At 42.4% G+C, this 26589-nt stretch overlaps 1 protein-coding gene across 2 annotated transcripts in view; it reads left to right on the top strand.

Moving 5' to 3' along the window:
* The window catches only part of alcama (activated leukocyte cell adhesion molecule a), a 351374-nt gene that overhangs the window by 309272 nt on the left and 15513 nt on the right, over positions 1-26589 (top strand). For both annotated transcript variants that reach the window (XM_073045273.1, XM_073045272.1), the window contains exons 4-7: positions 4007-4071; positions 9059-9146; positions 9730-9912; positions 25336-25460. In XM_073045273.1, the coding sequence (XP_072901374.1) occupies positions 4007-4071; positions 9059-9146; positions 9730-9912; positions 25336-25460 (461 nt within the window). The remainder of the gene's footprint in view (positions 1-4006; positions 4072-9058; positions 9147-9729; positions 9913-25335; positions 25461-26589) is intronic.

Genomic DNA, 26589 nt, shown 5'->3' on the forward strand with positions numbered 1-26589 from the left:
GGCATTGGAGAAGTGCTTCACTAAGTTAGTTCCTAGGATGATGTAGTGCTTGGGAACTCAGATAGGTGACACTTTTAGAACAAAGTGTCTCTTATCTAAGATGAAGCTGAGGTGGAATGTCTTCTTTGAGGGTCATGACTTTTTGGATATCACTATCCTAGGCTGTTGTAGAGTCTGAATCATATATTCAAGGCGGAGATCATCCAGACCGGTGACGTGATTGTTATCAACTGTGGTTCCAGCGGCCCCAGACTGATCCAGACCTCAGATTCCACTGATGCTAACAATGGTTCCTACAAATTGAACACTTTCTGATTGCAAATTATGTGGCCTCTGGCTCTGGCTCCAGCCTGGACCTTGGCTACTAGCACCTCCATGCCAAGATCTCCTCCGTTTCCACTAGGCACCCAGGCTCCCCTTCCCCTACTACCATTCTCAAACCCCAGGTCTCTCAGGTTCCATTATCTCCTCTTTGGCCCTCTGAGCATCCATCTTCCTCTCACCCTACCCTTCCTGTACCCACAACCCCCACCCCATACCTCCAACTCTCCTCTAATCCCTGCCCTGTTTTCACTATTCCTTCTGACCTTTCCCTCTCTGAGGCTCAGCTTTTTGTCCCTAGAAAGGGCCTTACCTTTGTCCCTCTTGGTCCACACCTCAGTGTGTTCCACTGCTGTCATGACGCCAAGGTCTTCTTCTGTCGCCTCCATCTCCTAGCCCACTTCTTCGGCAAAAATTCCCCATCCCATACCGATTATCTCTTACTCCATCTCCAATGTTCCTCCTATGCTTGGACACTCCACTTTGGTTCTCTGCCTGCCCTGGAACTTTTCCTCTCTAATTATCGACGAGTCATCAACCAGCTCAACTTCAGCACTCCTTACTCCTCCTTGAACCTTCTGAATGCACTGCTCTCCACTTTCTCTGCACCAATCCCAACCTTACTATCAAATATGCAGACAAAGGGGGATCTGTGCATTGTGGTCTACCTTGCTGAGACAAGGCAGCAGCTCTCAGACACCTCCTCTTACCTACCCTTCTGCTCTCCACAAGGATTACATCCTCCATGATTCCCTTGTCCATTCGTCCTCCCCACTAATCTTTGTCTTGGCACTTATTCCTGCAAGTGGCAAAGTGCTAAACCTGCTCTTTCACCTCTCCCCCACCTGTATTCAGGGCTCCAAGCAGTCCTTACAGGTGAGGCAACACTTCATCTGTGAATCTGCTGGAGCCTTATATTCTATCCAGTGTCCCTGATGCAGCCTCCTCTGCTCGATGAAACCCGTTGTAAATTGGGAACCACTTCATTGAGTAACTCCACTCCATCCACCAAAAGTGGAATTTCCCAATGGCTAAACATTTTAATTCCCATTCCCATTCCTGTTCCGAAATGTTGTTCCATGGCCTCCACCTGTACCACAATGAGGCCACCCCTAGGGTGGAGGAGCAGCACCTTATATTCCATCTGGGTAGCCTCCAACACGATGGTATTGATTTCTCCTTCCAGTAAAAAAAAATCCTCGCACTCCTCTCTTCGTCTAATCCCCACACTAGTCTACTACCTATCCTCACCTGCTTATCACCTTCCCCTGGTGCCCAATCTTCCTTCTCTTTCTCCCATGGTCCACTCACCTCTCTTATCTGATTCCTTCCTCTCCAGCCCTTTACCTTTCTCACCCAGCTGGCTTCACCTGTCACCTTCTAGCTATCCTCCTTCCCCTCTCCTTTTGTTCTGGTGTCTTCCCTCTTCCTTTCTATCCTGAAGAAGGGTCTCTGCCTGAAACATCAACTGTTTGTTCACTTCCATAGAAGCTGCCTGACCTGCTAAGTTCCTCCAGCATTGTGTGTGTGTTTCTCCAGAGATTATCAGATATTTGAAGTAAAAGAGAATCATGGGCTGAGAGGAGGAAAGGGATGCTAGCACCAGGACTAGTTCTGATTGAAGATGAATGCAGCAGCATTATGGGGCTAATTGCTGACCTCCTGTTCTTGTGTGAAAGGGAATGTTAGATAGAAATAGTGTGACTATAGAATTTTGTTGATTCATCCATCTTCTTTTGAATTCAACTCCGCACTGACATACGATTAATGAATTTGCCCTGAGGACAGATTGCATCTTTCTTTTTGAAATACTTCACCAGTACTACTACTCCACAAGCCTTCACATCTAGCCATCTTGAATGGGATCCTACTATTAAATACATCTTTCCCTCACCTCCATTGTCCACTTTCTGTACGGATCATTCTCTACATGACTCCATTGTCCACTCATTCCTCTCACTGGTCTCCCTTCTGACACTTAACCCTGCAAGCTAACAAGTATTACTCCTACCCCTTCACCACCTCCCTCACCAATATTCAAGGCCCCAAACAATCTTTCTAGGTGAAGAGACACTTCACATGCAAGTCTGTTGGGGTCATCTGTTGTATTGGCACTTCCAGTATGGCCTCCACTACATCAGTGAGACCTGACATAAATGGGGAGCTGCTTTGTTCAGCACCGTCACTCCATCCACCACAAAAGGTGTGATTTCCTAGTGGTCACCCTTCTCCATATTCCCAATCTGACATGTTGGTCCAAGGCCTCCTCAACTGCCACAATGAGGCTACTCTCCTTTCCACTTTCCTTTTCAGTCCTGATGAAAGGTCCCAGCCCAAAACTTCAGCTGGTTATTCTTCTCCGTATATGCTGCCTGACCTGACTTCCACCAGCATTTTGTATGTTGCTTTGGTTTTCTAGAGCATCTAGAGAATCTCTTGTGTTTACCAGTACTACATTTAGCCCAGTGACATTCATATTCAATGTCAGGATTTTATTGTTACCTACTAAAAGTACTTGTGTACTTTGGCTGCAGATTTCTATTGCAAATGATCAACGATTGAACAGTATTGGAGTTTTTTGGGAGTGGGTATGGATTCTAATGTGTACCATTTTCTGTTCTGAAGTTGATTTTTTGATTTTACAGGAAGATACCCAATGCTATATACATGCTCATACAGTAGCTGAAGACTAAAAAGCTGTTTCTTAATAGTGGTGACTTGACAGAGGTGTACAAGATGATAAAAGTGGACAGCCGGAAACATTCCCCCCCCCCCCCCGAGTGGAAATTGCTAATATGAGGGGGCATCAGTTTAAGGTTATTGGAGAAGAGGTTGGGGGGGAGGGGCATCAGAGGTAGGTATTTTTCACACAGAGAGTGGTAGGTGCATTGAATGCATTGCCAAAAGTGGTGGTAAAGGCAGATACCTTAGGAGCATTTATGAGACTCTTAGATAGTAACATACATTTTTAAAAAAAAGATATGGAGGTCTATGTATGAGGGAAAGGTTAGACTGATGTTTGAGTAGGTTAAAAGTTTGTAACAACGTTGTGGGCCAAAGGGTCTGTACTGTGCTGTAATGTTCTATGTTCCATATTCTGAATCACTAATTGAATGTTGGCACTTTTACTTGGGTGGCTGTAGAAACAATGTCAATCTTTAAGCATCTGCTATTTATTTGGATGCCTTGGTACAATGTCTGAAACATCTTCATTATTCACAGTTCTGTTTCCTTTCAAGAACGACAGGTACTAGGAAAAGCTGATGTTATTGTTTGTACTGATGTAGCATATCCTCCCAAAACTCGCACTGTGCTTTGACATTTTGCCTCAGCAGGAAAGACCAGGTGCGATGCGATACAAACTGAGGCAGCAATAGAAGTTTTTCATTGAATCTGTCTTTGTGTATTCTATGATCATGCTTCAGGGTTTTGCTGCTGAATGGGTCCATTGCAACCGAGCTAAGGTGCTGGATATTTACATGGCTCTCAGCATTTAGCCGTAATTTCTGTAATTATATTTTCATTGGAATATATTGAGTCTTGCCGTAAACAAGATCAGCTTCCATCCTCAGATACTCTTTTTTGCTGCATTTTTGCTCTACCAAGTAATTTCAGATTTGATCATTTAAAATTGCTTTGTTAGTTGATAATTCTCAAGTCTTCTCTATTTTCTGTTTCTTTACAGAGCAGCCAACTTCTCCCGAAATTGAACAACCAGCTCCATTTCTCATTGCAGGGAAACAACAACAGGTATGTATGAGCCAGGAGAGGTCAATGCTCCAAAGTAATGACCAGAATATGTTGAAAAATTTGAACAGTATTCACTCATGTTTCCCACGATAGAAGATACTCGTGTGCATTAGAAAATGAAGAACTACAAATTAAGAGGTTGCAGTGTGATAAACATACGTAAACTCTTAACAACAAATTTAAGCTTTAGTCATCACAATTATGAGATATTTGGAAAGATACTAAACATGTACATTGTGAAAAGAAATCAAGGCAAGTTTCATTTCAAATTAATCCAAGCAAAAGGGCTATGACAACAAAACTCAACACAAGGGATTCTGCAGATGCTGGAAATCTTAAGAAACACACACAAAATGCTGCAGAACTGAACAAGTCAGGCAGCATCTACAGAGGGGATAGACTGTAGATGTTTTGGGTAAACACCCTTGATCAGGACTGGAAAGGAGGGGAGCAGATGCCAGAATAAGAAGGTGAGAGGAGGACAAGGAGTACTGGCAAGCAGGTGATAGGTGAGACCAGCTGAGTGAGAAGGTGGTGAGTGGGAGAAGGGGTCGAAGTAAGAAACTAGGTTGTGATATCTAAAATATATAAATGACTGAAGATGGAATCTACTAGAAGGGGACAGGGGGCCGTGGAAGAAAGGGAAGGAGGAGTGGTGCTAGAGGGCAGATGAGGAGAAGTGAAATGGTGAGAGGGTAACCAGGATGAGTAATGGAGGAGGAAGGAGAAATTACTGGAAATTAGAGAAATCGATGTTCTTGCATCAGGCTGAAGGCTACCCCAGATGGAATACGAGTTTGATTTCATCATGGCAGTAAAGGAGGCCACAGAGAGACATGTCAGAATGGGAATGGGAGGTGAAATTGAAATGAGTAGCCACCGAGATATCCTGCCTCTTGGGACGGATGGAGCAAAAGTACTTGATGGAGCAACCCACCCCCCCAATTTTCAGCCTGTTTCACCAGAGCAAAGGAGGCCACACAGTGAGCACTGGACCTAATAGGTGTGCCAGTGAAGTGTTGCCTCACCTAAAAGAATGCTTGGGGCCGTCAATGTTGGTGGGGGAGGAGGCATAGGGTGTAGCAGCAGGTGTAACACATGTCACACTTGCAGGGTTAACAACAAAGAGTTCATATACTAGATGCACATATTAAAAGTTCTCCATTTTAAGAAATGTTTTTTAACTTCTTAATTTATTTTATTTAGAGGTACAGCAAGGTAATAGGCCCCACTGGCCCAAACAGCCTGTGCTGCCCAATTATGCTCATGTGTCTAATGACTCTACTACCCCGTATGTCTTTGGAATTTGGGAGAAAACTGGAATACCCAGGGGAAACGTGCTCACAGGGAGAATGTACAGACTCCTTGTGGTTAGCAACAGGAGCTGATACTGTAATAGGGTTATGCTAACTGCGATGCTACCATGCCACCCAATTTTTGACTAATAGCAGTGACATTGTAAAATTGGTTTTAAATATACTCAATGGCATAGCCTCCACATCTGTCCATGCCATTGAATTCCACAGATTCACCAACCTCTGGCTAAAGAAATTCCTTCTCATCTCTGTTCTAAATAGAGGTACTGCTATTCTGAAGCAGAGCCCTCTGGTTCTAGACTCACTGACAGCAGGGATCTTCCTCTCCACATCCACTCTATCCAAGCCTTTCAATATTCAGTAGGTTTCATTGAATCCCCCCCCCCCCACTTTCTTATAAACTCCAGAATCATTTTCATGAACTTCCTTTGGACCTTCTCCAATGTCAGCACATCTTTTAGATAAAGGGCCAAAAACTGCTCACAATACTCCGTGAGGTCTGACCAGTGCCTTATAAAGCCTCAGCATTATATCCCTGCTCTTATATTCTAGTCTTCTCGAACTGAATGCCAACAATACATTTGCTTAATTTACCATTGATTCAACCAGCAAGGGAATCTTTACAGAATAAGACCATAAGATACAGGAGCAGAAGTATGCCATTTGGCCCATCAAGTCTGCTCCACCATTCAATCATGGGCTGATCCAATTCTTCCAGCCATCCCCACTCCCCTGCCTTCTCCCCATGTCCTTTAATGCCCTGGCTAATCAAGAACCTATCTATCTCTGTCTTAAATGCACCCAATGACTTGGCTTCTGCAGCCACTCGTGGCAACAAATTCCACAGATTTATCTCCCTCTGACTAAAGTAATTTCTCTGTACCTCTGTTCTAAATGGACGTCCTTCAATCCTGAAGTTGTGCCCTCTTGTCCTGGACTCCTCTACCAGGGGAAATAACTTTGCCTTATCTAATCTGCTCAGGCCTTTTAACATAACCATATAACAATTACAGCACAGAAACAGGCCATCTCAGCCCTTCTAGTCCGTGTCGAACATTCGGAATGTTTCAATGAGATCCCCCTCATTCTCCTGAACTCCAGGTAATACAGCCCAAGAGCTGCCAGATGGTCCTCATACAGTAACCCTTTCATTCCTGGAATCATTCTCATGAATCTTCTCTGAACCCTCTCCAATGTCATTATATCCTTTCTAAAATAAGGAGCCCAAAACTGAACATAATACTCCAAATGGAGATTAACCTCTAGGGTATCCTGCACAAGGACTCCCAAGTCCCTTTGCATCTCTGCATTTTGAATTCTCTCCCCATCTAAGTAATAGCCTGCCTGTTTATTTCTTCCACCAACGTGCATGACCATGAAGTTTCCAACATTGTGTTTCATTTGCCACTTCTTTGCCCATTCCCCTAAACTATCTAAGTCTCTCTGCAAGCTCTCTGTTTCCTCAACACTACCTGTTCCTCCACATATCTTTGTATCATCAGCAAATTTAGCCACAAATCCATTAATCCCATAGTCCAAATCATTGACATACATCTTAAAAAGCAGTGGTCCCAACACCAACTCCTGTGGAACTCCACTGGTAACTGGCAGTCAGCCAGAATAGGATCCCTTTATTCCCACTCTCTGTTTTCTGCTGTTCAGCCAATGCTCCACCCATGCTAGTAACTCCCCTGTAATTCCATGGGAGCTTATCTGGCTAAGTAGCCTCATGTGCGGCACCTTGTCAAAGGTCTTCTGAAAATCTAAGTACTCCACATCTAGCATCTCCTTTGTCTACCCTGCTTGTAATTTCCCCAAAAATTGCAGCAGGTTTGTCAGGCAGGATTTTCCTTTCAGGAAACCATACTGGCTTTGGCCTATCTTGTCATGTGCCTCTAGGTACTCTGTAATCTCCTCCCTAACAATCAACTCCAACAACTTCCCAGCCACTGATGTCAGGCTAGCAGGTCTATAATTTCCTTTCTGCTGCCTCCCACCCTTCTTAAATAGTGGAGTAACATTTGCAATTTTCCAGTCATCCAGTACAATGCCAGAATCCATCGATTCTTGAAGGATTATTGTTAATGCCTCTGCAATCTCTCCAGCTACTTCCTTCAGAACCCAAGGGTGCATTCCATCAGGTCCAGGAGATTTATCTTGCACGAGAACTCCCAAGTTACTTTGTACCTCTTGATTTCTGAATTTTCTCTCTGTTTGGAAAATAATCTACATCCTTATCCTTCTACCAAGCTGCATGACCATACACTTCCCTACACTAACACTACATTCCATCCGCCACATCTTTGCCTGTTCTTCTAACCTGTCGAAGACCTTCTGTAGACTCTTTGCTTCCTCAACACTACCTGCCCCTCCACCCATCTTTGTCTCATCTGTAATCTTGGCCACAAAGCCATTAATTCCATCATTCAAATTGTTGACACAGAATGTGAAAAGAATTGGTTCCAACACGGACCCATGTGGAACACCACTAGTCACCAACAGCCAAACAGAAATGTCCCCTTTATTCACACTCTTTACCTCCTGCCAGTCAGCCAATCTTCTTCCCATGCTAACATCTTCCCTGTAATACCAAAGGCTCTTATCTTGTTAAGCAGCCTCATGTGCGACACCTTGTCAGAAGTCTTCTGAAAATCTAAGTGAACAACATCCACTGACTCTCATTTGTCTGTCTCGCTTGTTAGTTCCTCAAAGAATTCTAACAGATTTGTCAGACAAGATTTTGCCTTAAGGAAACCATGCTGATTTTGGCCTATTTTCTAACATGCTTCCACGTATTGCGAAACCTCATCCTTAATAATAGACTTCAACATCTTCCCAACCAGGCTAACTGGCCTATAGTTTCCTTTCTTCGGCATCCCTCCCTGTTTAAAGAGTGGAATGACATTTGCAATTATCCAGTTCTCTGGAACCACTTCAGAATGAATCTTGAAAGATCGTTACTAGTGCGTCCAAATTCTCTTCACCTACTTTTGTCAGAACCCTGGGGTGTAGTCCATTCAGTCCAGGTGACTTACTTTGCTTCAACTTCCCAAGCAACTTCCCCTTAGTAATAGCAACTACACTCACTTATGCCTCCAGACACTCTTGAATTTTTAGTCTCTCCCATACTTAATACATTTGTCCCCAATTACTACCTTTCCAGCAACATTTTTCAGCAGTCTGATATCTACTGTGTTAATTTTTGCTAATTGAAGAGTTCATTGCATTTTATAAATAAATTAGCTATATGTTTGTAAAAGTTTTCAGTGCATTTTATACTCTGATAAGATGAGAAAAACAGCAAACTTTTTGTGCTTCAGACGGATTTTGAGTAGTGTTTAAAAAATAGAAGTATGAAGCTGACATAACTTCCATTTAATGATTTGCTTGGTTGTTTTGACTGTGCTCTTAGAACCTGCCAGGATATCAAACAGGGAACTGTATATTTCCAGCCTGTTATCTCCTAAGCTTCAACATTAACTGTCAATTTCCTGTATTGGATTACACAAGTCTGGTATTATCAAGGAGCACTGATACTTATTTCTAAAGGATTCTTTATAGATGGCTTTTTCTGATAAACAACTGATGGTTAACAATATCCCAAAAGATAAAATGCTGCTGAAGTTGGTCCATAATGCAATTGTAATATTTCCCTGTTCCCTTTCATACAGGTTGGTGTGTGTGTTGTGAAAAATAGCTACCCTCCTGGCAAGATTTCCTGGCAATACAATTCTCAGGATCTGGACAGCAACAGCCCAGGTACAAATATAGATTTCAGAGTTACAGTTTAAATATTGAGCCGTTTCAAAACGGAGCACTTCTTGTTGATTCTAAACAATGTTTTTCTCTGACCACTGTGTTCAGTGTAGCCTAATAGCAGGTATTTGCAAATTGAGTGCAAAACACATTCCGGTTAGGGCTGATCCCTCTCTACATCCATCAAACATCACAGGAAAGTGATCAGTTGGTTGACTGATTTCTCTCACAATGAACCAGCGCCAAAAGCACCTGACTTCCTACCCACCCCAACACCCCACTTGTAAATCACTGTTACCATTTCCTCCCCCATCAAGTTCAGTTCTTTAAACTGTCCTATAACATTTTAGGGGATTTTTTCCTGCATCTACTCAAGTCTGCCTTAGATGTTTTGTCAGCCACGAAAGACGTTTTGCTGTGGATACTCAGCCCAGTATGACTGACCTATCCAAAGGATGCTCCTGAGAATGGGTCTTCTAGCAGGCCTTGATCTGTTTTCTAATGATAATAAAAGAAAAATTAAATAAGATTTAATAAAATGACCCTGTTGACAACAGTTACTGATCAACTTTAACATCTTTTCTAGATGTAAGGATTGTCAATTCCGCTGTTGTTAATGGTAAACACTTATACGATTTAACATCTATCCTGGAGTACACACCATCAAGAAATGAAGGAAGAATATCTTTTCGCTGCCAGGTGACTTACTTTGAAGACCTGGACAGAAATGCAACAAAAGTATCTCCATCAGTAGATACGTTCGTACATTGTAAGTAACAATCATTAATTATGTTTTTGCATAGTAGGGGAATTAAGGATTATGGGGAAAAGGCAGGTAGGTGGAGATGAGTCCATGCCAAATCAGCCATGATCTTATTGAATGGCGGAGCAGGCTTGACAGGCCAGATGGCCTACTCCTGCTCCTATTTCTTATGTTCCTGTGTTAACCCATAACACACTGAATGATCTGTTTATTCTCACATCGGATATAGCTATAAGATAGAATACAGAATATAACACTTCTGAATCTTAAATACAGCAAAATTAATTGTCAAGATGGTATAGACAGATTACATATAGTGCAGCCACAGTTAGATATAATAAGTTAATTTTCTGATGCAGTTTCAGCTGAGGAATAGATGTTGAGCAACAAGCTCTTCTTTTGAATTATAGTGTGACAATTGATGGACACCGCTGAAGTCCATCTAGCATCTAGCCTTGATGCTCCCCTTTTCTTCCGCTTTGTTACAATAGTACCTGTGAATATGGTGTCAGCTCTCATGTGTTTAATGATGGGTCGGGATCTGCTGCTTTCATTTCAATTATTGTTGTTGCATTAGATGTCTGACATTGGTTATCTCCATCTAACTCTAGGAGGACTGAAGCCACATTCTTCATGTCCAGCATACTACAGGTTCTCACTTTCTAGCCATTGTCCACAGTTGAACTATACTCTTCATAATGCAATCCTTTTCCTACTTGCCCTGTCTGTCTTTGAATTCTTCATCCATGCATTTGTTACCCGAAAATTCAGCTTCTACCTGGTCTTCCGCCCTCCACTTTACTCCTAAGTTAAGTACTCCTCATTGTATTTTTGATGAACTACACTGATCACCTAGCCCTGTTAATTCATTTTTTTATTCTTTCAACATTTAGTTGTTTCTTTTTTCCTTACCCTGAAACTCTGCATTCCTCTAAGACTGGCTTTAGTGTTCCCTTTCTGTTTTATTCTTTTAATTGTGTTCACCTTAGGTTCTTGCAGATCCCTTTGTAAAGAAATAAAAACCCTTCCTGGTGGTTATTTCAGTTTTTTCACTAAGAGGAATCTTAGTGCCAAGTCCCAGTTTCCATTTTAATAGTGTGCATGTAATATCACTTTGTAGCCATTGACCAGATCACGCTGGCGTAACACCTTGCCTCAGTACCTCCTTCTGCAATTGGATCTTGATTTCCTCACTCGCAGACCTCAGTCAATTCGGATTGGTAACAACATCTCTTCGGCAAACTCCCATCAGCACAAGGCTGTGTGCTTATCCTTCTGCTCTACTCCTTTGTACTTATGACTGTGAGGATAAGCACAGCTCCAGTGCCATATTTACGTTTGCTGACAAACACTACTGATACTGGCTGAATCACAGGTGGTGACTAATCAGCATGTAAGAGGGAGATTGGAAATCTGGCGAAGATTTTTTGTGAAGATTCGGCATGACATCTAAAACCTTAACAAGCTTGTACTGGTGTGCGGTGGTTGCATCCAGGTGTCTGGTATACCCCTGAATGGAATATCCTGTAAAATAACCAACACTGACCTCATCCACTCTGGAGAACTCTCAACCACTGCCACCAAACTCGTAGTTCCCTTGCCTTAGATAGATAGATAGATAGATACTTTATTCATCCCCATGGGGAAATTCAACTTTTTTTCCAATGTCCCATACACTTGCTGTAGCAAAACTAATTACATACAATACTTAACTCAGTAAAAAAATATGATATGCATCTAAATCACCGTCTCAAAAAGCATTAATAGCTCTGCTCGCTTTTACCTCCCACCCAAGATTCACAAACCAAACCGTCTGGTTAGGCCTATTGTCTTTACCTGCTCCTGCGCCACTGTCCTCATACCTCGATCCCATTCTATCCCCCTTGGCTCAGTCCCTTCCCACCTACACCTGCCACACTTCTCATGCCCTCGATCTCCTCACTAACTTCCAATTCCCTGGTCCTGACTGCCTCATCGTCAACATGGATATTCAATCCCCATAAACTTCTATCCCCATCAGGAAGGCCTCAAAGCTCTCCTCTTTTTATCATGACAAAAAAAAACTAACCAATCCCCCTCCCCCCCCCCACCACCCTCTGGCTGATAGAACCCCCTCACCCAAAATAGTTTTTCCTTTGGATCCTCCCACTTCCTCCAAATCTGAGGATAACCATGGGCACTCACATGGATCCTAGCTATGCCTGCCCCATCATCAGCTATGTAGAACAGTCTATGTTCAAAGTCTTCCCCAGTTATACTTCCCAACTCTTCCTCCGCTACACTGACAACTGCACTGCTGCTGCTTCATGCATCCATGTTGACTTTGTCAATTTTATCAATTTTGTCTCTAACTTCCACCCTACCATTAAATTCACTCGGTCTATTACTGACACCTCCCTCCCCTTTCTTGATCTCTCTGTCTCCATCTCTGGAGACAAACTGTCAACCAACGTCTTTTATAAACCTACCAATTCCCCATGGTTATCTCGACCATACTTCTTCCCACCCATCTCCCAGAAAAAATGCTTTTCTCAGTTTCTTTACCTCCATTGCATCTGATCCCAGGACATAGTTTTCCATTCCAGGACATCAGAGGTGTCCTCCTCCTTTGAAGAATGTGGTTTCCCTCCCTCCCCTACTGATGCTGCCCTTACCCGCATCTCCTCCATTTCCCAAACAAACACACTCACCCATCTTCCTGCCGCCTTAATAGCGATAGAGTTCCTCTCATCCTTATCCAGCCTCCACAACCAACACATTATCCTCCACAACATCTGCCATCTTCAAAGGGTTGATTCCCTTGTCCATTCTTCTCTTTCAACTAATCTCCCTCCTGGCACTTATCCCTGCAAGCAGCCAACATGCTACACCTGCCCATACACCTTCTCCCTCACCTTCGTTCAGGGCCCCAAACAGTCCTTCCAGGTGAGGGAAGACTTCACCTGCAAATCTGCTGGGGTCGTCTATTGTATCCAGTGTTCCCAATGCAGCCTTCTCTGCATTGATGAGACCCATCGTAAATTGGGGGACCCCTTCATTGAGCAATTCTGCACCATATGCCACAAACATGACTTACTGGTAGCCAAATATTTTAATTCCAATTCCCATTTCCATTCTGATATGTTCATAAGACCATAAATCCATGTGTCGATCAATGGCCTCCTCTTGTGCTCAGATGAAGGTCTTTATTCTTTGGAGCATGGAAGGTTGAGGGGGGACAATAGAGGTACTTAAAATTATGAGGGGGGTTAGATAGAGTTGACATGGATAGGCTTTTTCCATTGAGAGTAGGGGAGATTCAAACAAGAGGACATGAGTTGAGAGTTAGGGGGCAAAAGTTTAAGGGTAACATGAGGGGGAATTTCTTTACTCAGAGTGGTAGCTGTGTGGAACGAGCTTCCAGTAGAAGTGGTAGAGGCAGGTTCGATATTGTCATTTAAAGTAAAATTGGATAGGTATATGGACAGGAAAGGAATGGAGGGTTATGGGCTGAGTGCGGGCCAGTGGGACTAGGTGAGAGTAAGCGTCGGCACAGACTAGAAGGGCCGAGCTGGCCTGTTTCTGTGATGTAATTGTTATATGAGACCAGTCTCAGGGTGGAGGAACAACACCTTACATTCTGTCTGGGTAATCTCCAACCTGATGGCATGAACATCAATTCCTCCTTTTACTGAACAGATTTCCTTCCCCATCCCCCCCCCCACTTTCTCTATTCCCCACTCTGATCTTTCACTTATTCTCACCTGCCTAATACTTCTCCGTGTCCTCTCCTCCTTCCCTTTCTCCTATTGTCCACTCTCCTCCAATCAGATTCTTTCTTTTTCTGCCCTTGACCTTTCCCACCCACCTGGCTTCCAGCTAGCCTCTCTTCCTTCCTCACCTTTTTACTCAGGCATCTTCTCCCTTCCTTTCCAGTCCTGAAGAAGTACCTCTACCCAAAATGTCAACCATTTACTCTTTTCCGTAAATGCTGCCTGGCCTGCTGAGTTCCTCCAGCATTTTGTGTGTGTTGCTTTGGATTTCTAGCATCTGCAGAATTTCTCATCCTATAAAAAGTAGTGGATACAGTCCAGTCCATCACAGGTAAAGTGATGGTTATTTTATAGGATATTCTGGTGCTACCATTGGGGAGAAGGTACAAGAGCCTCAGGACTCACACCACCAGATTCAGGAACAGTTATTACTCCTCAACCAAAAGTCTTGAGCCAAAGAGGATAACTTCACTTGCCCCATCACCAAACTATTCCCACAGCCTGTGGGCTCAAATTCAAGGACTCTTCATCTCATGTTCTCAATATTTATTGCTTATTCATTTATTATTATTATTACCATTTGTATTTGCACAGTTGTTTGCCAGTCATGTTGGGTGAGGTCTTTCATTGATTCTGTTGTGTTTCTTGGATTTAACGAAGAAAACAAATCTCAGGGTTGTATATGGACACATATATGTACTTTGAACCTTGAACTTTGAATGACAGTAATGCATCGTCACTTAGTTCCATTACTAGGTTCCATGTGGAGTCCCTTTTTACTTGGATCCTCCAGCATTTTCTGTCACTGCAGATTATGAATAGGAGACAGCAGTGATTTCACTGTGGTTTTTTTTGTCAAGTGGGGCTAGGTTTTTTAAAATCATTTATTTTCATTTTATAAATTTAAGAATCAAGGTTTTTCAAGTTGTAGAAAGATTTTCAAGATTTGAGTCAGGAAGTGGAGGAGCATTTTCAATGAATTCATGAACTGGAATGTAGTTGGGCATATTTTGGATACACTTGTAGAATTTTTGCTGAAGCAACTCTTCCCGGGTGCTATTCTGCTCATTGTTGGGGGCCATTGGACAGGTGTGGATCTTAGGGCTCCTGAGATCATATGATCTCAGGAGCCCTAAGATCCACACCTGTCCAATGGTGTATATATATATATATATATAGCTGCGTATTGATGATATTTGTGTGAGCACTTCTCTCACAGGTGGGTGCACAATATTCTGCGACTGAAAAACATTGTGCTGGGCTAAATGTTCGTAGGACTGGCTGGTTAGCACCCCATTTGGTTCCTGTTATCTTCCTGATCAGTGCCATTCTGGATTTTAGTTACTTTGAAGCTGGATCTTGTATGAGAGAGTTCGATTCAGTGTCACTTCCAAGTACTTTGGGTGTGGATGATTGGGTAGCTGTTCATCATTGAATTTGAATTTGATATTAAGTGTAAATTTGGTTAGTCGGTTGCCAGATAAAATAGGGAAGTTAATATCTAGTTGATGTTCATATTTAGGTACCACTTTGAGAAGTAGTTGAATGAATTAAGCCAACTTTTCAATATAATTACAATAAGCAATATAAAAAATTAAGTAGGTAGTGGAAAAAGAGAACAAAAAGCAAGGTAATGTTTATGGAGCATTCAGAAATCTGAAGAAGCTGTTGCAGAAATGTCGAGTGTATGTCTTCAGGCTTCTGTACCTCTTCCCTGACGGTAACAATGAGAAGAGGATGTCCTGGATGGTGAGGGTCCTGAATGTTGTGTTTTCTGTGTGGGATGTGGGAAGCCTGGGAGACTTCCAATCTCCCGGATATCCACTTCTGCACCAGGTACACTGAGCTGCAGCTCCTGAAGAATATATTAAGGAACTGGAGCTGCAGCTTGATGACCTCAGACTCATACGGGAGGAAGAGGAGGTGATAGGCAGGAGCTACAGGGAGGCAGTCACCCCTAGGTTGAAGGAGACAGGTAACTGGGTGACTGTCAGGAGACGAGCAGAAAAGCACAGCCAGTGCAGAACACACCTGTAGCTGTTCCCCTCAGTACAACTTTAGATACCATTGAGAAGGATGACCTACCGGGGAGTGTAACATTGAATCAGGTTCACGGGTCTGACAGGTGAGACAGAAAACTCTGACTGCCAATAGGTATATTAGTCATTTATTTACAAACAGTAAAAATTCAACCGAACATTCATGTGCCCCAGGCACTACAAAGCTAAATGTTCAGCAGACATACTTAGTTAAAAGCATGCCTTCCCGATGGCTATGTTCACCGCTTGCCTTAAAGGAAAAAAGAAAGAACCTTCCACAGCATATACCCAGGATATTTGAAATGGAACACTAGGTAGCTATCCAGTGGGAAAAGCAGCTGCAGTTTCTAAACTTACCAATCACGACGGAAGCAGCTTTCGACAATCAGAATGAGCCACACCCCCCACAGGACTCTTGGGAGCCACTGTGACCGGGTCTCTGGCACTGAGTCTGGTGCCGTGGCTCAGAAGAGCAGAGAGGTGAAAGGGACTGTAGTGTTGATAGGAGATTCCCTAGTCAGAGGAACAGAGACAAAGTTCTGTTGCCTCCCGAGTGCCAGGATCAGGGATGTCTTGGATCGGGTCCAAGGCATTCTCAAAGGTGAGGGTGAGCAGTCAGAATTCTTGATGCATTTGGCACCAATGACATAGGTGGACAAGGAGAAGAGGTCCTGAAGAGAGATTTTAGGCAGCTAGGTGCAAAGCTGAGATACAAGACCTCCAGAGTAGTTATCTCTGGATTGTTGCCTGTGCCACATGCCAGTGAGGACAGGAATAGAAGGCTCTGGCAGGTGAATGTGTAGCTGAGGAACTGGTGCAAGGGGCAAGGCTTCAGATTGATGATCATTGACCTTTACTATCCTTGCAGGCAGGTTGGTGAGAGTTGTTCAGGAGGATTTAAATTTTTAGCAGAGGGATGGGAACCAGCATGATTGTAAACCAGCTACCTCATCTTCAGCACTAACAGTGCCAATGTGCAGTATGGAGAGGCTGTTCACAGGGCAAAATTGCAGTCAATAGAATGAGTTGCAATGTAAAAGGCAGACAAAATTGAAAAGGGACAATACAAGACTGAAGATATTATCTTTGAATGTACACAGTATATGGAATAAGATAGATGACCATGTAGCACAGTTACAGATTGCCATGTATGCAATTATGGACATCATTGAATGATAGATGAAAGAAGATTATAGCTGGGAGCTTAATGTTCAAGGATACACAGTGTATTGAAAGAACAGGCAGGAAGAAGGTGACATTGTCTGTTGGTAAAAAATGAAAACAAATCATTAGAAAGAGGTGACATAGGGTCAGAAAGTGTTGAATCATTGTGGATAGAGCTAAGGAACCTCAAGGGTAAAAAGACCCCGATGGGAGTTGTATACAGACCCCCAAACAGTAGTGAGAATGTGATCCACAAATTACAACAGAGATAGAAAATGCATGCCAGAAGGGCAATGTTACAATAGTCAAGGGGGGGTTTCAAGGTGCAGGTAGATTGGGAAAATCGGGTTGGTGCTGGATTAAAAGAGGAGAAATTTCCAGAGTGCCTACGAGATGGTTTTTTAGAGCAGCTCATTGTTGAGCCCACTTAGGGCTAGTTTGATGCCTCTGGGCCTACATTCACTGGAATTGAGAAGAATTAGGGGTGGCCTAATCGAAACCTATTGAATAGTGAAAGGCCTTGATAGAGTGGATGTTTCCTATGGTGGGGGGTTTTAAGACCAGAGGACACAGCCTCAGAATAGTGGAGCGTACTTTTAGAACAGAGATGAGATACCGGTATTTCTTTAGGCAGGGAGTTGCGAATCTGTGGAATTCTTTGTCACAGGCAGCTGTGGAGGCCAAATTGTTATGGATATTTAAGGCAGAGTCGATAGATTCTTGATTGATCAGGACATGCAGGGAAATTGGGGGGGTGGGGTTGGTGGGAGAGGGCAGGAGCTTGGACCTGAGAAAATTGGATCAACTATGATGAAATGGCAAAGTAGACTCGATGGGCCAAATGGACTAATTCTGCTCCTATATCTTATTGTCGTATGATAGATGCCACCTTCTTGAGACATTGCCTTTTGAAGATGTCCTCAATGGTGGGGAAGCTAGTGCCATGATGGAGCTGGCTGAGTTTAATTTTTTTTTTTAAATAACCATTTTCCTTTTTGCAATTTTTTTCTTACTTTTAATAATTGCTGAATGTCTCTGAACATGAAATATTATTTTTCAATTGTTAATTCATCTTAATTTAAAAGCAATTAAATCTTAATCAAGTGCTGTTTTGCAATCATTGAACAGCAATATTGAAATTAATATAGCTAATTTACAATCTCCAGTAGAGTTATTTTTATCTTGAAAGCACATTGAATAAAATGTATGGCAGGTAAAATACCTGTTGATCACATAGAAACATAGAAAACCTACAGCACAATACAGGCCCTTCGGCCCACAAAGTTGTGCCAAACATGTTCCTACCTTAGAATTTACTAGGCTTACCCATAGCCCTCTATTTTTCTAAGCTCCATGTGCCTATCCAAAAGTTTCTTAAAAGACCTTAACGTATCCGCCTCCACCACCGTTGCTGGCAGCCCATTCCACGCACTCACCACTCTCTGTGTAAAAAACTTACCCCTGACATCTCCTCTGTACCTACTCCCCAGCACCTTAAACCGGTGCCCTCTCGTGTTAGCCATTTCAGCCCTGGGAAAAAGCCTCTGACTATCCACACGATCAATGCCTCTCATCATCTTATACACCTCCATCAGGTCACCTCTCATCTTCCATTGCTCCAAGGAGAAAAGGCAAATTCACTCAAACTATTCTCATAAGGCGTGCTCTCCAATCCAAGCAACATCCTTGTAAATCTGCTCTGCACCCTTTCTATGGCTTCCACATCCTTCCTGTAGAGAGGTGACCAGAACTGAGCACAGTACTCCAAGTGGGTTCTGACCAGGGTCCTACATAGCTGCAACATTACCTCTCGGCTCCTAAATTCAATTCCATGATTGATGAAGGCCAATACACCGTATGTCTTCTTAACTACACAGTCAACCTGCGCAGCTGCTTTGAGTGTCCTTTGGACTCGGACCCCAAGATCCCTCTGATCCTCCACACTGCCAAGAGTCTTACCAATAATACTATATTCTGCCATCATATTTGACCTACCAAAATGAACTACTTCACATTTATCTGGGTTGAACTGCACCTGCCACTTCTCAGCCAGTTTTGCATCCTATCAATGTCTCATTGTAACCTCTGACAGCCCTCCACACTATCCACAACACCTCCAACCTTTGTGTCATCAGCAAACTTATTAACCCATCCCTCCACTTCCTCATCCAGGCGATTTATAAAAATCACGAAGAGTAAGGGTCCCAGAACAGATTCCTGAGGCACACCACTGGTGACCAACCTCCATGCAGAATATGACCCGTCTACAACCACTCTTTGCCTTCTGTGGGCAAGCCAGTTCTGGATCCACAAAGCAATGACCCCTTGGATCCCCTGCCTCCTTACTTTCTCAATAAGCCTTGCATGGGGTACTTTATCAAATGCCTTGCTGAAATCTATATACACTACATCTACTGCTCTTCCTTCATCAATGAGTTTAGTCACATCCTCAAAAAATTCAATCAGGCTCGTGAGGCACAACCTGCCCTTGACAAGCCCATGCTGACTATTCCTAATTATATTATACTGCTCCAAATGTTCATAAATCCTGCCTGTCAGGATCTTCTCCATCAACTTACCAACCACTGAGGTAAGACTCACTGGTCTATAATTTCCTGCGCTATCTCTACTCCCTTTCTTGAATAAAGGACCAACATCCGCAACCCTCCAATCCTCCTGAACCTCTCCCATCCACATGGATGATGTAAAGATCATCGCCAGAGGCTCAGCAATCTCCTCCCTCGCCTCCCACAGTAGCCTGGGGTACATCTTATCCAGTCCTGGCAACTTATCCAACTTAATGCTTTCCAAAAGCTCCAGCACATCCTCTTTCTTAATATCTACATGCTCAAGCTTTTCAGTCTGCTGCAAGTCATCATTACAATCACCAAGATCCTTTTCCATAGTGAATACTGAAGTAAAGTTTTCATTATACCTCTATTATTTCCTCGGGTTCCTTACACACTTTCCCACTGTCACACTTGATAGGTCCTATTCTTTCATGTCTTATCCTCTTGTTCTTCACATACTTGCAGAATGCCTTGGGGTTTTCCTTAATCCTCCACCAAGGCCTTCTCATGGCCCCTTCTGGATCTCCTAATTTCCTTCTTAAGCTCCTTCCTATTAGCCTTATAATCTTCTAGATCTCTAACATTACCTAGCTCTCTTGAACCTTTTGTAAGCTTTTCTTTTCTTCTTGACTAGATTTATTTATTTATTTATTTTAAAAACCGCCTTTGTGCACCACAGTTCCTGTACGCTACCATAACTTCCCTGTCTCATTGGAACGTACCTATGCAGAACTCCACACAAATATCCCCTGAACATTTGCCACATTTCTTCCGTACTTTTCCTTGAGAACATCTGTTCCCAATTCAAGCTTCCAATTTCCTGCCCGATAGCCTCGTAGTTCCCCTTACTCCAATTAAATGTTTTTCTAACTTGTCTGTTCCTATCTCTCTCCAATGCTATTGTAAAGGAGATAGAATTATGATCACTATCTCCAAAATGCTCTCCCACTGAGAGATCTGACACCTGACCAGATTCATTTCCCAATACCAAATCAAGTACAGCCTCTCCTCTTGTAGGCTTATCTACATATTGTGTCAAGAAACCTTCCTGCACACACCTAACAAACTCCGCTCCATCTAAACCCTTTTCTCTAGGGAGATGCCAATCAATATTTGGGAAATTAAAATCTCCCATCACGACAACTTTGTTATTATTACACCTTTCCAGGATCTGTTTCCTTGATCTCCCTGTTACTATTGGGCAGCCTATAAAAAACTCCCAGTAAAGTTATTGACCCCTTCTTGTTCCTGACCTCTACTCACAGAGACTCCGTAGACAATCCCTCCATGGCATTCACCTTTTCTGCAGCCGTGACACTATCTCTGATCAACAGTGCCACACCCCCACCTCTTTTGCCTCCCTCCCTGTCCTTTCTGAAAAGGCTAAAACCCGGCACTTGAAGTAACCATTCCTGTCCCTGAGCCATCCAAGTCTCTGTAATGGCCACCACATCATAGCTCTAAGTACTGATCCACGCTCTAAGCTCATCCGCTTTGTTCGCAATACTCCTTGCGTTAAAGTAGACACATCTCAAATTGTCTGTCTGAGCACATTCCTTCCCTATCACCTGTCTATTCTCCCTCTCAGACTGTCTCCAAACTTCCTCTATTTGTGAACCAACTTCCTCCTCCCCAGTCTCTTCAGTTCGGTTCCCACCCCCCAACAATTCTAGTTTAAACTCTCCCCAGTAGCCTCAGCAAACCTCCCCGCCAGGATATGAGTCCCCTTGAGATTCAAGTGTAACTCGTCCCTTTTGTACAGGTTACACCTGCCCCAAAAGAGGTCCCAATGATCCAGAAACTTGAATCCCTGCCCCCTGCTCCAATCCCTCAGCCACGCATTTATCCTCCACCTCATTCTATTCCTATTCTCACTGTCGCGTGGCACAGGCAGTAATCCCGAGATTACTACCTTTGCGGTCCTGCTTCTCAAATTCTTTCCTAACTCCCTAACATAGTACTGAGATTACTGGTTTGATTAACAATGCTATGATAAGCTGCATAAGTATAGTGGAAACTGTATATCTCTCTATGCCCATTACAGTGTATGTTTGTTCTTTAATATCAGCTTGATATAGTGAACTATATGATAATGCAGAGATCTGGACTGGAAGCAAATTATTTTCAGTCCCACAGAACTGCCTCAGCAGTGAAGTATCTTGACTAAAGCATTATCAAAAGAAAATGAGCCAGGTGATAGGATGGGATGGATGGTTGGTTATCGAGGCAGGGTGACCAACCCGACTGGCCTTTGGTGCCCATGTTCAAAGGTTCAAAAGCCACAAAACATGCAAAATTTTTTATAAGTAGGTGTTTTTGTTGTTAACACTGGATCTGATAAATTTATGGAGAAACACTAATCTTTTACCTGCTACATCACAGCTCCCACCTGTCAGAGATAGAGGCCCTGTGTGTCTCCATCTTAGTGGTAAGCTTTTGGAAATTGGAATTTGTTTTGTATCTGAAATTGCAGCCTCTTTTCTAATCTACAAATTCTCCATCAAGATGTGGAGATGACCACAAATAGTATTCTGTGATATAACTTTGGTTGTTCTGTCAGCTTCGAACTGCATGCAGAAATATGTCTTTTGCTGGTAAGGCTTGATTTTGTGTCCCTTATTTTATCTTGGCTTGAGGAGGATATTTAGATATAAAAATGTGATTAATTTTATGGTGACATGTCAAATTGCTCTTGCACAGCGGTATGCTATTTTTGACAATGCAAAATCATCTTCTCAGGAGGAATCCTTACTTCTGTTTCCACCTCTACACTTGTGTTTTATACAATTCAATGCCTTTGTCATCTGCTATGTTGATCTATCCCATTTAAGTTTTATGAATTGAACAGGACGTTACCATTCTTCAGGGAAGTTGTAAGCATATCATGTGTATTCACCACAATGGTTGAATGCAGCCTGATTACAGTCATCTGCAGTACTCCACAAGGTACTTTTGATGCTTAGCCTGCTGAGACCAGAGCTTGTTGTACACACAATATTTTGGACCCACCTTGAAATGCACATTTGAGAAGGTTACTGTGCAAATTGTTTCTCAGCCTTTGAGAGTCACATTTGAGCGATGAAAGAAAAAAGTGGCCTGGAAGGTTTGTTTGGCCATCCTTGTTATAAAGGAAGAGGGCCATAAAGGTTTAATGAGCTATTCTTGAGCATAGGACCTTAGCAGTTGAAGTTTCTACCTTAGGGTGTGGATGCACAACCGACAAAACCTTGGAGAAGTGCAACATCATTTCAGTTGTAGCTCTGTTAAGAGTTATATCGATTAGTGAGGCTGAGGATATAGAAACACTTGAAAACAAGGATCTGGAACAAGATGCAAGAAAAACATCTTTAGTCATTGCCACTTAACGAGTGTGAGTGTATTGACTACTAACCAACCTTGCTTCTGTAGATATGGTTCTATTGAAGCTAATCGAATGAATTGCATGGAGGTGAGTGCATCTGTTGACCTTGTGTACACGCACAGATTTTATTTCACAATGGTTTAGATAACTAGCTTAAAATCCATGCCCTATAAAATTGTCTGTGATTTTTACTCAAGTCTGTACATCTAGCAAACCTTTCTTACTCCCACAGTTCAAATTTCAATCCTGTGGGGAAGCAGCTGAAAGAACTGGAGCAGTAGAAAGGGCAGTGTGTATAGTTGTTATTCTTCAAATAGGAATGGGTCAAATCAGCCAAGTTCCTTTTTTCTAAATACAAGTATGTTGGCTTTAGGAATTTGTTCAAGATTGAAGATGGTTTGTTTCTCCAGTTTTGTGGATTGAGAGGTGACTAATGAGGGCAATATGTAAACTGCAGGCTTCCCCACAGTTTCGGCAGGAGATGTCCAGTTGGGATGATAGTGGGTAGTTTATGAAGTGAGGCTGTTGGTCAATATATGCATCATCCTGTTGCATGGCCACAAAGCTCTCAATATTGTCTTGAATGCTCCTTCTCCACTTTGAAGTGTCATGATGGATCAGAGATTCACAACTGTTAATGGGGCTGTTGAATTTCTCCATGAAGACTTTGAACAGCTCCTTGATTATTTTCCCTCTGTCTCTTTGGTAATCTTTTCTCATGACAGAGCTCAAAATAGAACATTCATTTCAGGAGTCCAGGTTCTCTGGTCTGATGCCCTGAATAAGCAGTATTCTAATCATTAAACAAGGTGCTTGGGAAGCTGAAAGGTCTGAAGGTGAATAGGTCACCCAGGTCAGACGGATTCCACCCCAGGGTTCTGAAAGAGGTGGCTGGGGAGACATTGGGAATGATCTTTCAAGAATTATTACATCCTGTCATGGTTTCGGAGGACTGGAAATTTTAACAGGGTGCCACACTTGAGACTATTTAACAAGGCAGGATCCTATCGTATTACTGGAAAGACACTAGCATGGATAGGACATTGGGGAATAAAAGGAGCCTTTTCTGTTTGGCTGCTGGTGACTAGTGGTGTTCCACAGAAGTCAGTGTGGGACTGTTTTTTTTTTACATTATATGTCAGTAATTTGGATGATGGAATTCATGGCTTTGTGACCAAGTTTGCTGATGCACCGAAGGTAGGTGGAGAGGCATGTGGTATTGAAGCAGGAAGACTGCAGAGGGAATTAGATAGATTCGGAGAGTGGACAGAGAAGGGGCAGATTTGCAGGGGTGTCAAACTCATTTTAGGTCACGGGCTGGATTGAGCAAAATGCAGCTTCATGCGTGCAGGATCAGTCAGATGCGTGCGAACGCAGCTTTCGTTGCCTCCGTTTTTTCAGCCTGCTCTCATGTGTCTCAGTCTCTGCTATAACTACAAAGTGTTTCACTTTACAAATTCCGTTTCTTATGAAGAAGACTGCCGAGCAAGACTGCCGAATAAACACTAAAAACCCTGAAAACCTGGTACCTGAATAAACTCAGCATTAGCCATATCATACGCCATAGGCGCTTCGATTACTGGGGCCAGCTTTAATAGTAATTAGATATTATCTCGCGGGCCTTGAGTTTGACATATATGATAGACAGTGTAGGGAAGGGTATGGTCATGCACTTTAGTAGAAGGAACAAAAGTGTAGACTATTTTCTAAATAGGTAGAAGATTCAAAAATTCGAGGTGTGAAAGGACTTCGGAGTCCTTGTGCAGGATTCCCTAAAGATTAATTTGCAGGTTGAGTCTGTGGTGAGGAAGGTGAATGCAACGTTACCATTCATTTCAGGAGGCCTAGAATATAAAAGCAAAGATGTAATACTGAAGTTTTATAAGGCATTGGTGAGACTTCATTTGTATTATCTTGAGTGCCTTATCTAAGAAAAGATGTGCTGATATTGGAGAGATTTCAGAGGAGGTTCACAAGAATGATTCCAGGAATGAAAGGGTTGTGGTATGAGGAGCATTTGATGACTCTGGTCAGGCACTCACTGGAATTTAGAAGAATGAGGAGGGATCTCATTGAAACCTATTGAATTTTGAAAGGCCTAGACAGAGTGGATGTGGAGAGGATGTTTCCTATAGTTGGGAGTCTAAGACCAGAGAGCACAGCCTCAGAATAGAGGGACGCCTATTTAGAACGGAGGTGAGGAAAAATTTATTCAGCCAGAGGGTGGTGAACCTGTGGAATTCTTTGCTACAGTCAGCTGTGGCGTCCAAGGCATTGGGGGTACTTAAGGAAAAGGTTGATAATCAGGGTATGAAGAGTTATGGGGAAGAAGACACAAGAATGGGGTTGAGAGGGAAATTGGATCACCCATGATGAAATGGCAGAGCAGACTTGGTGGTCTAATTCTGCTTCCTACTCTTATGTTCTAAGGAGCAGATTCAGGAAATTAAATGCAGAAATTTGTAGTGTTAAATTAATAAAGTATACACAGGATCGTAAGATCTCACATATCCTATTCCTTTTATCCTATTTTTTCCAATTAGACAATACTTCAAAAATTTCTTTACAAGTGTCACCAGCACAAGATGTCCTGGAGAGAACAACTGTACAACTCTCATGTTCAGGTGATGGCTACCCACAACCAACAAAATTCACCTTCACCAAGAATGTAAGTCAGAATTAACAATTTGATTGTCCTTAACCACGTAATTAACATTTTAAACTCCCTTTACTCCTTTGTAAACACTTTTTATCATTTCCTTAGTTATCCCCAGTCACAATATTTGCTTTGTAATCCACAGATGGAAGTTTTGTTGCTCATGAATTGATTTAGAAACAGAAATCCATCATAATTGAGTATCACTGTTTCTCTATGGGTGGGAGTAGTTAATGACTTCACATTAGTTATGGCTGGCAGTCTGCACAAGGCCAGGGGCACCTAGCACCATATTATGTACACACCTACATGCATTAGAACTTCATAAAATGTGTTATCCTATTATATACAAATTAAATGTTGTTTAAGACTCAAACAGTACTTTCACATATGATGAATCAGTTATTATGCCTCATTGTTAAAACTATGTTCAGTAAAGTTAATATTATAGTCTTTGCTTTAATTTCTTGCATGCGTTTTGTAATTATACAAATGTGCGGTGGGCATATGACAGAATATCACATTTACTACAGTCATTAAAATACAAAAAGTACCTTGTTTTTATTTTTGCATTTCCAATGACTAAGCACTTAGCAGCTTGGACAGCATTTGTAAGGGGAGAAGCAGGGTTGAATTAAGATCAAAGACCTTTAATCAGAACTGGGAAAGAAGAAAGTAAATGACAGAGGATGAGAGAGATGGATGAGGCAAAGGGAATAATGTAGGAAATGATGCTCAGAGGTCAGAGTGCAATGGAGAATCAAAATGATAAGTAACTTTAAGTTCAAGAACTGTGGACTGAACAAAACTCCTCAAATCATTCACTTAATCTGTGTTTGATTTCTCCAAAGCAGAGGAGTCAACTTTGTGAGCACAATTTGTTGAGCACATTGATTTAGTTCACAGGGTTAACCCTGAGCTTCCATTTGCCTGTTACATTAATTCTCCATCCTACCCCCACTCTGACCTGTCTGTGACTAACCCTAATCGTAATACACCATTTCAACAGGCCCAATGTAAATTTAAGCAACAGCATCTCATCTTACATCAGGGTATGCCATAACTTTCACAATATAGTATTCAATAATATCAAGTAATTTGCTAGTTCTGTTTGAACTAGAAATGACCAGTTCTGCTATGG

The sequence above is a fragment of the Hemitrygon akajei genome, chromosome 5, assembly GCF_048418815.1.
Source record: "Hemitrygon akajei chromosome 5, sHemAka1.3, whole genome shotgun sequence".
NCBI classification, from domain to species: Eukaryota; Metazoa; Chordata; class Chondrichthyes; order Myliobatiformes; family Dasyatidae; genus Hemitrygon; species Hemitrygon akajei.